Source organism: Saccostrea cucullata, unplaced genomic scaffold (genome assembly GCF_032062105.1).
Source record: "Saccostrea cucullata isolate Sc308-1 unplaced genomic scaffold, CSIRO_AGI_Scuc_v1 ctg77, whole genome shotgun sequence".
In the NCBI taxonomy this organism is placed as follows: Eukaryota; Metazoa; Mollusca; class Bivalvia; order Ostreida; family Ostreidae; genus Saccostrea; species Saccostrea cuccullata.
Window position 1 is genome coordinate 146,310 of NW_026929500.1, and position 16,783 is coordinate 163,092.

Consider the following 16,783-nt stretch of genomic DNA (forward strand, 5'->3'; position numbering starts at 1 on the left):
CCATCAGAGCCACTTGATCAGTTTCTAAGTAAATGCAATCTTAAGTTTAACAAAGTGCCCCCGTGAACTAAGTTGGGGGTATATAGTTTTTGCCCTGTCAGTCCGTCTGTCTGTTTCTCCGCAAAAAATATAACCTTGTCCATTACTTTTTAGTGGGTGGGACTATGGCTGTATATTTTACAGGTGTATTCCTTGTATATTTTACAGGTGTATTCCTTGTGACAAGACCTCTCTTTGGGTACCATCAAATTTGACTTCTTAACCTTGGAGTTTGACCTACTTTTACAAAAAATACCACACTTAGACCTTGGCCATAACTTTTGAACAGTTGGAGCAAGGGCTTTCATACTTCACATGTGTATTCATTGTGACATGACCTTTACGTGGGTATACATATTTTTTACCTTGACTTTAGACTTTGACCCACGTTTTAAGAGCTTAAACCTTGGCAATAACTTTTGAAAAGTTATAACTAGTGCTTTCAAATTTCACAGGTGTATCAATCCTTGTAACAAGACGGACTTTGGTTACCAACACTTTTGAGCTTGACCTTTGGAGTTATGTCTCCCCTTCCGAAGGGGAGACATATTGTTTTTGTCGATTTTCTTATTCTTCTTCTTATTATTAGGGTCTTCCGTCTCCAACGGAAGACCCTCTTATTATTCTATTGTTTCTTTTTCACTATTATTATTATTTTTCTTCGTCCAAATTTTGTGCAGACGATTTCTCAAAGATGGTGTGACGGATTTATATGATATTTACAGGAATGATGTATCATGATTTAAACTTGATACATTTTCATTAATTTTTGGAAATTCACTTCCGGTCGGAAGTTATCGCCCTTTAATCAAATTTTAGCTACCATTTTGTCCTCACAAAAACTCAAAAACGACAAAAGCTAGAGTGCTGAAATTTTCAGTGATAGTAGAGGACATGTTGTAGTTGTGCACCCGGGTTTTCAAATTTTCCAGAAGTGCCTAGTATGGAAGCTCGGTTGGGGTCAATTTGTAGTACACAAATCATGAGTAATTTTTCGAGACATTTTGCATAATATCTTCTAAAGTATAAACATTTTGTAAAGACAAATTGTAATATATTTGTGCAAAATGTTAAGATCTTTCATATGATATCAAGAAAAAAGTGCTGACTCATCACATTAAGGGCCAAAAGGGGCCAAAAGTCTTAAATCAATAACTCTTTATCCGTTAATATTTTGTTATATATTACTAAAGCAAAAATGTTTATCTTAACAATCTACAACTAGATATTATGATTTTTAGGTCGTATATGTTATATAATTAGGGGCCAGAATGGGCCAAAATGCTAAATCTTTGACGCTTTATATCTCAAAAGTAGGAAATATTTTGATAAGTAATATTGAACAAAAGATGTTCAAAATCATGTTCTGAACAATATGCAACCTTTTATTTTTCGCTAAACGTCCCCATAAAGGAGTTGAAGGGTTGGCCCCTAAATAATTCTTTTGCTAATAACTCGAAAATAAAAAACAATCTCTGAATAGTTGTTGAACAAAAAATGTTCAAAATCCTAAGAGCTTTAAGGTAAAATCTAGAAAAGGGGCTGGGCACTCAAATTAGGGGCTGAGAGGGGTCAAAAGTCTTCAATCGATAACTCTTTATCAGTTTATATTTTGTTATATATTACTGAGGCAAAAATGTTTATCTCAACAATCTACCCTTATATATTATAATTTTTATGTCTTATGGTACATAATTAGGAGCCACAAGGGGCCAGAATGCTAAATTTTTGACGCTTTATCTCGAAAGTGAGAAATATTTTGATAAGTAATATTGAACAAAAGATGTTCAAAATCATGTTCTGAACAATATGCAACCTTTCATTTTTCGCTTAACATCCCTATTAAGGAGTTGAAGGGTTGGCCCCTAAATATTTCTTTTGCTTACAACTCGAAAACGAAAATGAATCTCTCAATGATTGTTGAACAAAAAATGTTCAAAAGCATGAGATCTTTAAAATGATTTGAAGAAAAAAAGGGCTCGCCCCATATATTAAGGGCCAAGAGGGGCCAGAATTCGAATTTAAGACCATTGAACGTTCAATATTTTTCTTTAAATATAACGGTAGCAAAATCGCTTTTCTTAACAATATTATCATTGTAAAAAAAGTCTCAATCAAAATCTCATCTCATCTCATCAAGAATCGGACGGAAGACCCACTCGTTGCTCGCAACGAGATCTCATCTAGTTCTTATTCTTCTTCTTCATCCAAATTTTGTCCAGGCCGTAACTTGAATACCCTTTGACCTGAAGACTTCATACTTGGAACTTAGATAGATGACCTTGAGGCGGAGTGTCCGCCACCAAAATTTTTGACCTTGATCTATATATAAGGTCAAGGTCAAACTTTTACATTAAAATAGAGTTTTGGCAATAGCTTGAGTACCCTTTAATATTAGGACTTCAAACTTGAAATATAGAAAGAAGACATTAAATACAAGATGTAGTGCACCTAAACTTTGACCTTGACCCCTTTCTATGTTCAAGGTCAAATAGAGAAAAAACATGATTTTAACATAACTTTAGATACCTTAGACATTTAGACTTCAAACTTGGAATATGCAGAAGACACATAGGAGAAGGGTGTATGTGATCAAAATTTTTGACCTTGATCCAATGTTTATAGGGTCAAGGTCAAACTTTCACAACAAAATAGAGTTTAGGCCATAGCTTGAATACCATTTGATATTAGGACTTCAAACTTAAAACATAGAAGGGAGACATTAAATACATGATGCAGTGCACAAGAACTTTGACCTTGACCCTTTTTTTGTTCAAGGTCAAATATAGAAAAACATGATTTGACCACTACTTGAGATATCTTTGAGATTTAGACTTCAAACTGGGAACATGCAGAGGACACATTGGAGAAAGTTTATGTGATCATATTATATGACCTTGATCCAATATTATTAGGTCAAGGTCAAATTTTCACATCTAATTTAGGTCATAGCTTGAGTACCCTTTGATATTAGGACTTCAAACATGTAACATAGAAAGAAGACATTAAATACAAGATCTATTGCACAAGGACTTTGACCTTGACCCAAGGTCAAATAGAGAAGAAAAACATGTTTTGAACATAACTTGAGAATCTTTTGACATTTAGACTTCAAACTTGTAACATGCAGAGGACACTTAGATGGAGAGATTATGTGATGAAAATTTTTGACCTTGATCCAATTATTATTAGGTCAAGGTCAAACGTTCATATGAAATATATTTGAATTGATAACTTGATACCTTTCTTGACATTAGGATTGTTATTTGGAACAAGTAAAGACAACTTTAAGCCTAAATACACTACATCAAATTTTTTGACCTTGACCATTTTCTTCTTTTAAGATTAAATTAAGAAAAAAGCAAGACCAGACAATAACTTTAGATCCTATAAAAGACTTGAAAGAGGCACTGCATTATTCTTTTTCACCTTCATAGTAAAACCGCATTTGTTAATGTTGTTAAAGAAGGGGAGACATGTGTTTTTTGTTAAAAAAACAATACCCACTAGTTTGACTTGTATTTGAAAAAAATTTAACTCTCACCATTAGCTCCCTTGTTTTCTCTTTTCTTTCTTTTTTTGTTTGGTTCTTAATTTCAATAAATTTAAGCCAGTCTTATCCTATGAACTTTTGATTTTTTAAAAGAGAAAATAAATGCCTGATGACTGTCTAAAACATGGATAATACAGTACATGTAATTGAAAAAATTCTAATGCAAAATCAACAATAGCATCAGACTTTTTTCACAAACAAAATACAGAAGAGGTGGGAAAAAAACTTTAATCAAAATCACTTAAATTCAAATAATTATTTAAGGAATTAGGTAATGGTAATTTCTTCAGAATTTTAGGGTTTAATGCTGTCTGACCAACCTGAAGATAATGACGAATTTTTAGTCTACATAAAATTTTGAGATTTTTTGGTTGGTATACCCAGTCACAAATAATTTTAGCCACTTCTAACTGAATCCCATCCATTTCTTCATCACATTGACATTTTTTGCACAAATCCATCATTTCAGTGTCATGCAGCACATCATATCCACCATTCAGAAGAATATGGACACACCTTATCAAGTTAAAGCGCTTTTCTGCCCTCCCTTCTGAGGAGAGTTCATCATCAGGAGAAAGTAACTCTGCTGAGTCTAACAGCAGAGCAAGGGGAGAATACACAGAGTAGGAAGAAGGACTGGTACTAGCACCATATCTAACTAGAGATAAAACAGCATCACTGTAATTGTATAATGTAGCTATTTGTAGTGGAAGCAGAGAAGAGTCATTCTTGATATTGAGGTCTGCGCCATTCTCTAGTAAAATGTCTATCACCTCTGCATCATAATACTGAGAATGAAGAGCAAAGTTCAAACTTGCAGATTGGGAATCCATCACCATGCTGCCTCCTTCCTCTTCTTTTTCTGTGATTTGACCAGCAAACTTGTTCAAATCTGCCCCTATAAGTACAGGAAATGCAAATTTATTTGCTTTTTTTCAGGAGTCTGGACAATCCCCTAATACTGTAAACTTATTATAAATATAATTAGTATATATGATAATTGGCAAGAAAATTTACCTGCAGATATCAGACACTTCAGAAGTTCTTTGTTACAGCTCCTGTTAACTGCCAGATACAGGGGAGATACCAGCCGCTTTCTGTTGAGGTTATGAAGCATATATTCATATCCAGTGGCATCTACATTGGCTCCTATAAAAGCATATGTACTGACACACATTTTCACAAAACCATATCTTACTGTGTGTAAAAAAAATTGCAAACTTCATTCAATTTTCATACCAAAATATCATCAAAATTTATGGCAAAAATACATTCATCAGAATCAGCAACTGTAATGTATGTTTTATAAAATACATGGTGACTTGGTTTTGTCATTCTACTGGAAATTTTTGACGTACAATGTATGTACCTGATGCTATCATTTTCTCGATGACATCTTTGCGGTAACAGTACTTAATTGTAAGTAAAAGCGCCGACATTTTATCTGCTTCATGAGGTCCGTTCCTTTTTTGAAAATTAAACTTCTTTTTCATTTTTAATAATCCACTTGAAGTTAAATCCAATATCTGAAAAAATATATGTATGACAACAATATTTAGCTTTCTCTACATTCAAAAAAGCAATTTGATCATTGACTAGACCTTTACATCTTCATTTTGATAAAAATTAACAATTATTATGTTGTTTTTTTTTAAAAACACAATTGCATTTGTTTAATACAAATAGTCTTATCAAAATAGCTGACATTTTTCCAGGCTTTTAACTATTTTGATGTATCTTATGTCCTGGTACAAAAAATATTAAACATATGTTAAAATGGTGAAAAATATAAGCCCAAAAAACAACAGATGTTTTGGACTCAAGTTTGCAAACAGTGCAGAGTACTGATGTATCCGGAGTTAGGGGGGTTGGCAATATACTGTGTATTTTTAATCAAAATTTGTAGTTAATACATTTATTCATATAATGTATTACATAGATAGGCGTAGATGTACATGTATTCCCTTTAGAGAAGTGGATATATAGATATGGAACACCAAATTCACAACTTAAAATGAGCTAATCACAGTTTCACAGGCGATAACTAGGTTTATTGGTTGTAAACTATAGTTAACGACGTTAATCTATATTTTACATCTGTAAACCATAGTTAATGCGATAATCTATGTTTCAGAACCTTAAACTATACTGAACACTGAAAACAATCATTTGTGATTGTATAACATAGATATCTGATAAATACAGTTTCACAATTTGTAAACTATGGTTTACAACTCTTAACTATGGCACGCTAAATTCACAAAAATGAGATAATCATAGTTTCACAATTGATAAACTAGGTTTATCGACTGTAAACTATAGTTCACAAACCGTAAACTATAGTTAACGATTCGTTAAGTATAGTTTTCATCTGTAAAACTATATTTAATGGTTGTTAACTATAGTTTACGAATGTTAATTTTAGTTTATCTGTCTGTAATAAAGCGTTAACAATAGATTTTGTTGATAAACATAGATTCACGTTTGTAAACTATAGTTTACAATCGTAAACTATAGTTAAGAGTTGTTAATCAGTTTCACAAATTGTGAAACTATATTTATCAGATCGTTAACTATAGTTAACGGTTTGTAAACTATAGTTTACAAATCGTGAAACTGTACTTATCAGATAATCTATGTTTTGCAATCGCAAATGATTGTTTTCGGCGTTAAGTATAGTTTACGGTTGCGAAACATAGATTATCGTGTTAACTATGGTTTACAGATGTGAAATATAGATTTACGTTGTTAACTATAGTTTACGGTTTGTAAACTATAGTTTACAACCGATAACCCTAGTTTATCGATTGTGAAACTATGATTATCTCATTTTTGTGAATTTGGCGTGCCATACTTAACTATAGCTAACTATCTGATATAGTTTTACGATTTGTGAAACTATGCTGATTAACAACTCTTAACTGTTGTTCAGGATTGTAAATTATAGTTTACAGACGTGAATCTAAGTTTACCTACAAAATCTATGGTTAACATATTATTCATACAGATAAATTTAGATTAGCATTTGTAAACAATAGTTAACAACCATTAAATATAGTTTTACAGATGAAAACTATAATTAACGAATTGTTATCTATAGTTCACAGTTTGTAAACTATATAGTTTACAGTTGATAAACCTAGTTTATCAACTGTGAAACTATGTTTAGCTACTTTTTGTGAATTTGGCATGCCATAGATAGAACTTTGTCTACATCCAATGATCCATTGATGTAGGTGAAAGCCTGTCCACTTCTATAAAGAGAATGTAGCATGTAGCTTTTAGTATAATCATATAACTAGATTGTATTGAAATGATATAGATCTTTATTACTTTAATAATTCGTTTAGATATAGACCTTAATCATTTGATTCCATAGCAGTCTATGATGTTTGAAATTTTTCCCCAGTATTTTTCTTTTTTTTTTTTAAATATCAGCCATAATTTTCATGTGACTTTTTGTCTGCTTTGAGTTAATTTTCATAAAACAGAAATTTGTTCTAAAATAGCTAAATAAAACTATATTATATAGGTAAATAAAGCTATATAGGTAAATTAATCTATACATGTATAGCTAAATAATAGTAATTTTCCAGGACCTGATCATGAACGGATTATCAATGAGAAAAGGGGGGTTAATGACATCAACACATCACTTGACTTTTTTCGTGTAATGTACAGAGAAAACCTTAACATAGCAAAAAATACTACAGTTTAACCGGTTTACCTTGTCGTGATCTTTATTAGTCAGAGCATCAAAAAACTCAGCTGTGCATGTCGTTGTCATGGCTGTGGATACATAGGAAACATTCCGAAATGTACCGAAAAAATTATACTTTCGTTTTTAAATCTTGCGTGTCTCTCGGAAGTTTCCCACCTCTTGCACATGCCAATAGCTATCCATGTAAAGTAAAATCTAAATGTACGAAGTATTGTAAATCTGCCTAATATTTGATTTCATATTGAGTACAGCTTTTAAAGTAAGTGTATAAATGTTTATGATATTATATGAATTTGTGTGTGTGTGATTGAATAAACAGATAAAGAAGATGTTGCGTAACAAAATCATGTGTCGGCTAACTGCAATATCACGTGAAAACGACATTTGAGTTAGCGCTAGAGTTGCCGATAAAAATTTTAACTAATTCTTGTTCATTTGTTTTAATAAACGTCTCAATTACTGAAAGGTAGCTATAGCATCTTTTAAAGATATTTTATCACTGTTAAAAAAGTTGTAAAAGTCGCCTCTACATCGTGTAATTGATACTTAAATTTCATTATTCATGTTGGTTAGTCCTGAAAATGTTTTATTATTCTTTTTCTTGAAGGTCAAATACAATGTCACTTAAAGGCAAAGTGTGTCTAGTTACTGGGGCCACGCGGATTTCTCTTTGGAGAAATTTCCCTTGGTCATTGAAAAAGGTCATTGGTGCATCTACTAGTCTAAGCCAATTCCGGGTCGTCTCCAATTCCGGGTCACTCGACTGTATTTTTGGCATTGGTCACGGCATTGCTTTACAGCTCGGGGAGGCAGGGGCCACAGTTTACATCACAGGTATCTTAAACCATATATACATGTAGACATGCATATACTTTACTGAAAGAAAAGCTCTTTAAGTGGGATTTTATGTTACAATTTATGCCACACATTCATGTGGATTCTCTAAAAGCTCTAATTGAAGTGGATGTAAGATTTCACATTTTGAAAGACTTCTTATTTACTACTGAATTAAGACTCTGTAACTTTTTATGCAGGCAGAACATTAACATTACCCCCAGGTGAAGAGTCGGTGGGAAGTTGTCTGACAGACACAGCAAAAGAAGTAAGTAGTCCTCTTGTTTATGGACAAAAGTACTAAGTACTAAATAACGACATGCAGACTCTAGAACACTTTTTTGTTGAATGTTATTAGGGCCCCGCAAGGATTTGCGGGTGCCCTATAGTAATCACTCTGTCTGTCCGTCTGTCCGTCTGTCGTATTCTTATTTGTGTGTGTGTGAATAAACAGAAAAAGAAGATGTTGCGTAACAAAATCATGTGTCGGCGTCCACAAATTTTCTGTTTTTTTCTAATAACTTTTTTTATGGTTGACCAATCAAGTTCAAATTTGGTATGGTTGTTCAGTAGGCAGAAATACATATTTTGATGCTAAGTTTGGTTCTCTATGTCTTCTGGTTTGGAGCTGGGGTGGTGGGGTAGATGCCTTAACTATGCATAATAGTGAATGGGCAAAGAGAGGTAACTCCTGAGAATGTTGCCATTGTAAACTGGGAAGGCTGTGCAATTGTCCTTTGGGATTAATTAACCATCCACATGAAGAAAATCTTAAGCATTATCTTTATCTGTCACATTGAGATTAATTACTGTACCGCCTCTGTCTGCAAATGAACTTTGTTTTGAAGTTAAGGTCAATTTTGAATGAAGTGTACATTCTCTGAAATATGGATTTGAAATAATGTTCATACTTTATTTTGGTTAAAATACCGTATACAATGATTTATGATAATTTTATTGAATTCTAAAATCAAGATATATATATTGTATATTAAGATATCTTTATTTATTATAACTATTTTATTTTTTTAATTACCGGTATTTTTTTTGGCTGCCTTAATGCTGTTAATTTTAACAGGTAATCAGATAATAACCCCATTCTGTCAGTGCTGAAAAAAGTTTTTATTGTAAATTTAGAAGAAAAGGATGAGAGAGCAGTACAATTAATCCCCTGGGATTAATTATCTTGCTTGCTGCAGAAAATTTAGAGGCTTATCTTTATCTGTCACATGAAGATTAATGAACACTTTTGTCTGCAACTGATGTTTGTTTTGAAGTTGAGGTCAACCCTGGGTGATATTTGCATTCACTGAAGGATTGCATTTTATAAAACACCTGCTTAAATCTTTTTTAAATACACATTTAATTTATTTTTTTTTTATAAGACAAGAGGTTTTCCGTGTTTTATGTAAATACAAGGTTACTATTTACAGGTTTTTGGACATTCAGGAATTATCTTGAAATTTTAAAAATACAGTTGTTACTTATAATCTTCATATATTTAAAAAAAAATGTAATCAAGTAAAACTCTCATTCAATGAGCTGCACCCTTATATTTCTACCCCTCAGCGGGGCCCTTGCTGACTAGTCAGTTTTCTAGTTTTACCAATGTTCTACAGTGTTCAAAAATGAATATGTTTAAATGTTACGATACCTCTGCTTGTAACTTTTTTTAAAGTATCATAAAAATTATATAGTCAAATCAATATGATTTAACCAGATCTTTTAATTCTTTAAAAAAATTTTGATAGACATAATGAAACTACATGTACAAGAATTTGGGAGTGAATCAAAATTCTGATGTAAATTAGATTGGTTATCATGTTTATTGTACCTAGATATATCAACAGAGCTGTTGTCTATGTCTAACCTTGCAGCTACAATGTTGTTTTTAGATTGAAAGCAGGGGAGGTAAATGTATTCCAGTTCAGTGTGACCACAGCAAGGACGAAGATGTGGAGAATCTGTTCCAGAGGCTCAAGTCTGAACAGAGTGGACAGCTGGACCTACTGGTCAACAATGCTTACTCAGCTGTCACAGTGAGTACACCAAGCTTACTCAGCTGTCACAGTGAGTACACCAAGCTTACTCAGCTGTCACAGTGAGTATACACTGCTTACTCAGCTGTCACAGTGAGTACACCCTGCTTACTCAGATGTCATAGTGAATACTCCATGCTTACTCAGCTGTCACAGTGAGTATATCCTGCTTACTCAGGTGTTACAGTGAGTACGCCTTGCTTACTCAGCTGTTACAGTGAGTTTACTCTTCTTACTCTGGTGTCACAGTGAGTTCATCCTGCTTACTCAGCTGTCACAGTTAGTACACCCTGCTTACTCAGTTGTTACAGTGATTACACCCTGCTTACTTAGCTGTCACAGTGAGTACACCCTGCTTACTGAGCTGTTACAGTGATTACACCCTGCGTACTCAGTCACAGTGAGTACCCCTGCTTACTCAGCTGATACAGTGATTAGACGCATGCTAACTCAGCTGTCAAAGTGAGTACACCCAGCTTACTCAGCTGTTACTATGAGAGCACCATGCTTACTTGGCTGTCACAGTGAGTATACCCTGCTTACTCGGCTTTCACAGTTAGTACATGTACACGCTGCTTACTCAGCTATCACAGTGAGTATACCCTGCTCACTCAGCTGTCACAGTTAGTATATCCTGCTTACTTAGTTGTCACAGTGAGTTTACCCTGCTTTATTCAGCTGTCATATTGAGTACATCTTGCTTACTCAGTTGATACAATGAGTAAACCCTGCAAACTCAGCTGTCACATTGAGTACAATTCTTGCTTAATGAATTGTCAGGGTGAGTAAACTTCTTGCCCAGTCTGCTGTCTTTGCGAGTATACTTCTTGCTCACTTGGCTTTTACAGAGAGTTCACTTCCTGTTTACTCAGGGCTGTTTAAGTGAGTACATGTACACTTTTCTCTTGATCAGCTGTCATAGATAGTACACTTGGGGTTTACTCATCTATCACTTCTTGCCTTCTCAGCTGAAAGAAGCTTGGTTGTCCATGTAAAGTGTATATTAGATTTTTTATAGAAAAGTTCCTTTTAAAAAATCCTCCTATCCACAAAAGCATACGTATATATATGTAATAATTTCAATTATTATAAAAGCAATATATGAGAACAACATGGGAGATTTCTTTTTTCTCATTAAGTTATTATCAGAACTATTTATATTCTTGCAGGCCATTATGAAAAATATAGGAGTGCCATACTGGGAGCAACCAATGAACATGTGGGACACAGTGAACAACGTAGGATTAAGGTACATACCCTATAAGCAGAATTTTTAGCAAGGATTTAATTTTGGCATTATTAGCGATGGTGCTGAGATTGTAAAATTGAATATCGCTAAAAATTGATTGCTTTTTATTTGTAATAGATTCTTAAGTAAGCATTTTTAAATTATATCTCGCTAAAAATAAAATACACTGTACCAGTTTTTAGTGATAAATCACTGAATTTGCATCTCGCTAAAATTTCCACTTACCGGTATACGGTTATCAGAGTTACTGTAACAATATGTTAATAGGCTCTCAATTTGATGTAATGGATAATTCCTACTATACTGTACATGCAAAGATCTTGCTATTGGATTTGTTTATATTATAAAAGAAGTATTTAAAAAAAAAAAATTGTTTCAATAGATTAAATTAATTAAAAGTAATTCATATTTAAATTTAGGAACCATTATCTGTGTGCTGTTCATGCTGCCCGCCTCATGGTGCCGCGAAAGCAGGGGTTGATTGTCAACATTTCATCTGTGGGAGGACTGAGATATTTGTTCAATGTACCCTACGGCATTGGAAAAGAAGCCGTAATTTCTTTTATATATCAGCTTAGATTAGATACTTATAAAACATTTTTTAAGAGGTGTAGAAGTTCTGATTTTGTTCAGGATATTGAGCTTAAAACAACATTTTTTATTCAAATCATTGACAAATTACCAAAAATTGAAATGTGCAGAAACTGAGTAATATACTTGTTGATCTCCATAAACCAACCATTCAATTAAAATGATTTATGAAAATTGAATAATGATTTTTTACAGTGTGATAGAATGGCAGCTGATTGTGCCATGGAGTTGAAGAAACACAATGTGGCTTTTGTCAGCTTATGGCCAGGTATAGTGAAAACAGAACACATGCTGAGTAACTCTGAAAAATTGGATGAGAAGACACTGGAAAAGGCAGCAGGACCTGATTCCCCAGTAAGTATGTCTATATTCTGCAAGTAAATGTATAAACTGTTTAGAAGAGAGGCAGCACAAATACTGTATACATGGTTATTTTTGCCCTAGCATTCAGTCTTGCAAACAATTTCGCCCCTTTTAAATTCTCCAAGTTACAGTACATCGTTGCAAACCACAGCCAAAATGTACAATCCTCTCCCACTCTGGCCATGGTTGAATGAGAAGAGAATTTCTCATAGTTCATTAAAATATTGACCAATGTGAGTAAAGCATATAGTCGGATAAAGAACTTTGATGTGACCTTTCAATACCCAATCGCAGTGTACGAAATATTTGTTGTATACTGCTGATGTAAATTGTTGATTTCAATTGCGATGGAAACAAAACTTGTCATTGACTGAATATGACGTCACAATAGAGAGGCGTAAATATTCAAGATTACAACACTTTTTGTGATCAAGCAGCTATGGGTAGGAGAGAGCGATATATATGCCAACTCCGGACCATGGCTTGAGACAATGGTTACAGTACTATTTAAGAAATTATATTGTGTTCTTTGAATTCACTCCATTTTAAAATTGCTCACCTGTAAGTAGGGCAAACACAAACATGGGGGATTTTCCCTGTAGACAGTATTTTAAAAGATCTGGGGATTGTCAACCAGAGTGCTTGTGTTTGAAGGTGAAGCCCCTCTCAGATGTGACAATTTGTGATGGCTTCCTTCTAAACAGTCCATATTAGTGAGTGCAGCAGGAGGCACAAAGGGTCGCTGTGAGCTCTTCAAGTAATGCCTGGACAAAAAGAAAATTCAGATTGAATGTGCATATTGATCTGATTTGTTTTCTATAGTAACCATATTCCAGTGCAGATGCATTTCATTGCTAAACAGTAGTTGATTTAACCTTCATGATTTGTTCTGTAAAGACTTTGTTATGGAAAAGAAAGTAACATACAATGTCATGTCTCAAAATGCCTTATGTTGTTTAATAAGGCAGATTCTGATAAAAAAGGTATCCAGTAACGCAAAACTGCACTAGTCTCAATAGTAGCACAATCATCATGTTTGTTTTTTATCCTGAACAGTCATGTTTTTTAAGGTAGAGTATAGAATGTAGGACAAAACCCCAGCTCTGGTTCCATACTTTCAAATTATGGAAAAAGACAATTTTTAAGTTCCTATTAGAATCTATTGTTACGAAACAATGCTTATACATGTATTTAAATGGTTTCTAAGTAACATGAAATTTTTCAAAAAAGTTTATTTTTCTGTTCAAAGAATTTTTATCTCAAAAAATTGTCTTTCAGATCAAAATTGATAAAAATAAGATGAAGGAAATGTTACAAAATGCGGAGTCTACTGAGTTTGCTGGGAAATGTATTGTCCACCTAGCACAAGGTTTGTCAATACTTTCGTAAATTTTTATATACACATTACTGTAAATCACTTTATATTCGCGAGAACTTTATTTTCGCGTAATTATGTGAGAAAGTTTGCTCACGAAAATTTCATTCTGGCATATAATAGCATTCCTTAAGATTATATTGAGCAAAAACCACAATGTGAAAATTTTGTCTTGCTAATAAAGAGTTGATGGCAATCTCGCCAAAATAAGGTGTCCTGAATATTTAGGGATCTACAGTAGTTACAATAATGGTTTAATAAGGAACAATTTTAATTATGTTATGCAAACACAATTTTACTCTCCATCTTTTGAGTTATCTGTTGAAATGATGAAATAAATGTACCATAATAATTCTCTAAAATAACTATGACCTTTATATGTGGAGTATACATAGAAAGGTCAACTGTATAAATCAATTCTTTGTAAATCTAAATTGCAGACCCAAATATTATGACAAAATCTGGACATATTTTAATGACAGCAGAGCTAGCCAGGGAATATGGAATAACGGACATTGATGGTATGTACACGTGATTTCCATGCCTCATTGCATTGTAAATAATAACAGTAAAAAGTAACTTTAACAAGAGGCCCACAGGCCTTATACATGTAGGTCACCTGAGTATCATGTAACAACTTTCCAAAAATTGAATTTGGTTCGTTTTTTAAACTAGAGGCCATGAAATTCACAATTTTGAAAGAGGCACCATAGCTTATCATAAATATACACTTAGCATGCTTACTTTGGTTACGTAAAACCCAGAGGTAGCTCAGAGTAACAGAGAGAAAATTTATTCCCACTTTATAACCAATTGTGCACCCCACCCCACAGGAACAACTGACCCTTGGGCCACATATTACAAAATTTTGGAAATTTAATATAAATTTTATTTCATCGTTAATGGTTGACTAATACCATAAGAATAGATTTCAAAGCATTAATTTATTTTCAGACTATGTAGTTGTGTTTGTTTGCTAGGGAAATGAGGATATACATGTATAATTGACTGGTATAAAATACATTATACATGTATATTTACATCCACTGAATATTTCCCCCTTTATTTGTTAAGAAAACCCATTGCGTTAATCAGTGCATGAACTACACTATGCATGTCACCTGTACAGATTTCGTGATCAGTGGCTGTTCCATCAATAATACGTACAAAGACGTTCGCATCATTAATTCAATAATTAAACCTTTAACCAAACTTTAAAAGATTATTTAAATAGATAAAAATATAAACAATAAAATGTCTTTCTTTGGTTGTTAATACGGGAATGAATGTCGCAGTTAACTTATTGCAGAAAAAAAAATGATATAACCCGCTTACGCCTGTTATGTATTTTTTCTGCAACAACTGTGACATTCATTCCCGTAATAACAACCAAAGAAAGCATTTTATTGTTTAAATAACCTTAATAAATTTCTATGCTTTCAGGTCGGACAATTCCAAGCATGCGCCAAGTAAACCAGTTTCCTGGTGCAGGGCTCCTGCCAAACTGGATCCGGCTCCCTAAATGGATGATGGCACTCGCTGGCAACAAGTTTTAATTGGAAAAGAATTACATGTTCTATGTGATCTCTATTATCTCTGTATAAATACTTAATTTGCCCATAAATGAGAAGAAATTAATTTTACATGTACAAATACACTCAAATGACTTGTCTTTAGATATTTATATATACATGTACATGTGTATATTGAAATGTATGACTTGTCCTCAAATGTATTATATTCATTTGTGAATTTTAAATGTGCAGCTTGACCTCAAATATTGTAAATTAATCATGAATTTAATGTATGACTTGTCCTCAAATATTGTAAACTTATTTACCATGATGTGTACCATGTTTACCATAAATATAATTATTTCTCTCCACCACTGGGATCAATACTAGTATCTTTTTTCCCAAAAGGTTGTAAGTTGAAGAAAACTAAATATATGTACATGAAACACAGAATTTATATATATTTTTTTTGAGATTTATGTATATTTGTATGTTTTGACTTTTTACCATGTTTACTGTTCAGAGGTGTTAAATATCAAAATTGATTTAATTTAATATAAAATTATCTAGTAATTGAACTTTTAAGGATTCATTTTTTAGCTCACCTCAATGAACTTGGGGGAGCTTATGTAATACTCTCAGTGTTGGCATCGGTGTCGGCGTCCCAGGTTAAGGTGAAGTTTTTTGGAGCAGATTTCCTTTTATCTATGTCCTATATTGATTAGACATGCATGGAAGATGCTTCTAGTGTGTTTTATTGTACCAGTCAAAGTTTCAGATGCTGCAATATCAGCAAAGGAATGACCAGGTTAATGTTTTTTGGAGAAAGTTAACATTTTTGGTGCAGTTTTTGGTGCAGGTCTCTTTTCCAAGTAGCTATAAGCCCTATGTTGACCAAACTTGCATGGATGATGTTCATCTAAGGATGCACACTACCAGGCTTGCTTCGGATGCTGAAGCTGACCTACATTTTCTGCATGAGTGAAGAGGTTAATGTTTTTGGTTCAGGTCTCATTTCCAAGTAACAAGACACATAAACTGGAAAAGGATGGAATTTCCCCCCTTCTTTTAGCTCCAGAAGAGGGCGCAGTTTAACATCTCTATGGTGACGTCACAATCCATATTGAAGATATGGTAAGTTGACTGCTTTAATTATTTAAATAAATATAAAATATATATATATTATATAAAAGTTGTATTCTTTACAACTGTACGATCACTGTAGATACATATAACCATATTTTCGCGAAACCTAATTTTTGCGAGATTATAAATAAAAATTATCGCGGATGAAAGTTATTTATAAAGAGATTTTCATTTTTAAAAATTAAATAATAACAATATTTGAGACTTTTGAATGGCTTCCATCCTTTCTCTTCTAATTAAAATTGCAAAACAAAGAATATGTACATGTATGTCTCCATATTTATTTGATAAATTCTCAAGTAACAGGACTTAATGCATCACCTTTTTATGTCCCCCTCTTGAAAAGTGGCAGGGTATAC

At 33.2% G+C, this 16,783-nt stretch overlaps 2 protein-coding genes across 2 annotated transcripts; one reads left to right on the top strand and one right to left on the bottom strand.

Moving 5' to 3' along the window:
- Positions 1 to 3,804: 3,804 nt before the first annotated feature.
- LOC134281038 (uncharacterized) lies at positions 3,805 to 7,419 on the bottom strand. Its single transcript, XM_062763500.1, has 4 exons — positions 7,320 to 7,419; positions 4,962 to 5,118; positions 4,610 to 4,741; positions 3,805 to 4,490 (listed from the first exon to the last, which is right to left on the bottom strand). The coding sequence occupies exons 1-4, from the start codon at positions 7,377 to 7,379 to the stop codon at positions 3,820 to 3,822; spliced, it is 1,020 nt and encodes a 339-aa protein (XP_062619484.1). The 5' UTR covers positions 7,380 to 7,419; the 3' UTR covers positions 3,805 to 3,819.
- Positions 7,420 to 8,083: 664 nt separating this feature from the next.
- Positions 8,084 to 15,856, top strand: LOC134281025 (dehydrogenase/reductase SDR family member 1-like; the record flags this gene model as incomplete). The annotated part of the gene is made up of 9 exons (XM_062763481.1): positions 8,084 to 8,147; positions 8,348 to 8,415; positions 10,043 to 10,186; positions 11,356 to 11,435; positions 11,855 to 11,987; positions 12,222 to 12,380; positions 13,668 to 13,758; positions 14,205 to 14,285; positions 15,208 to 15,856. Coding segments are annotated over 9 exons (933 nt in total), but the record flags the coding sequence as incomplete, so codon positions are not given.
- Between the last annotated feature and the right edge of the window lie 927 nt (positions 15,857 to 16,783).

Coding starts and splice junctions, on each gene's coding strand:
- LOC134281038 (XM_062763500.1), bottom strand. CDS start 7,379: ATGACAACGACATGCACAGCTGAGTTTTTTGATGCTCTGACTAATAAA. Junction 5,119..7,319: donor CTAATAAAGATCACGACAAG/GTAAACCGGTTA, acceptor ATATTTTTTCAG/ATATTGGATTTAACTTCAAG. Junction 4,491..4,609: donor GAAGTGTCTGATATCTGCAG/GTAAATTTTCTT, acceptor CTGTACTTATAG/GGGCAGATTTGAACAAGTTT.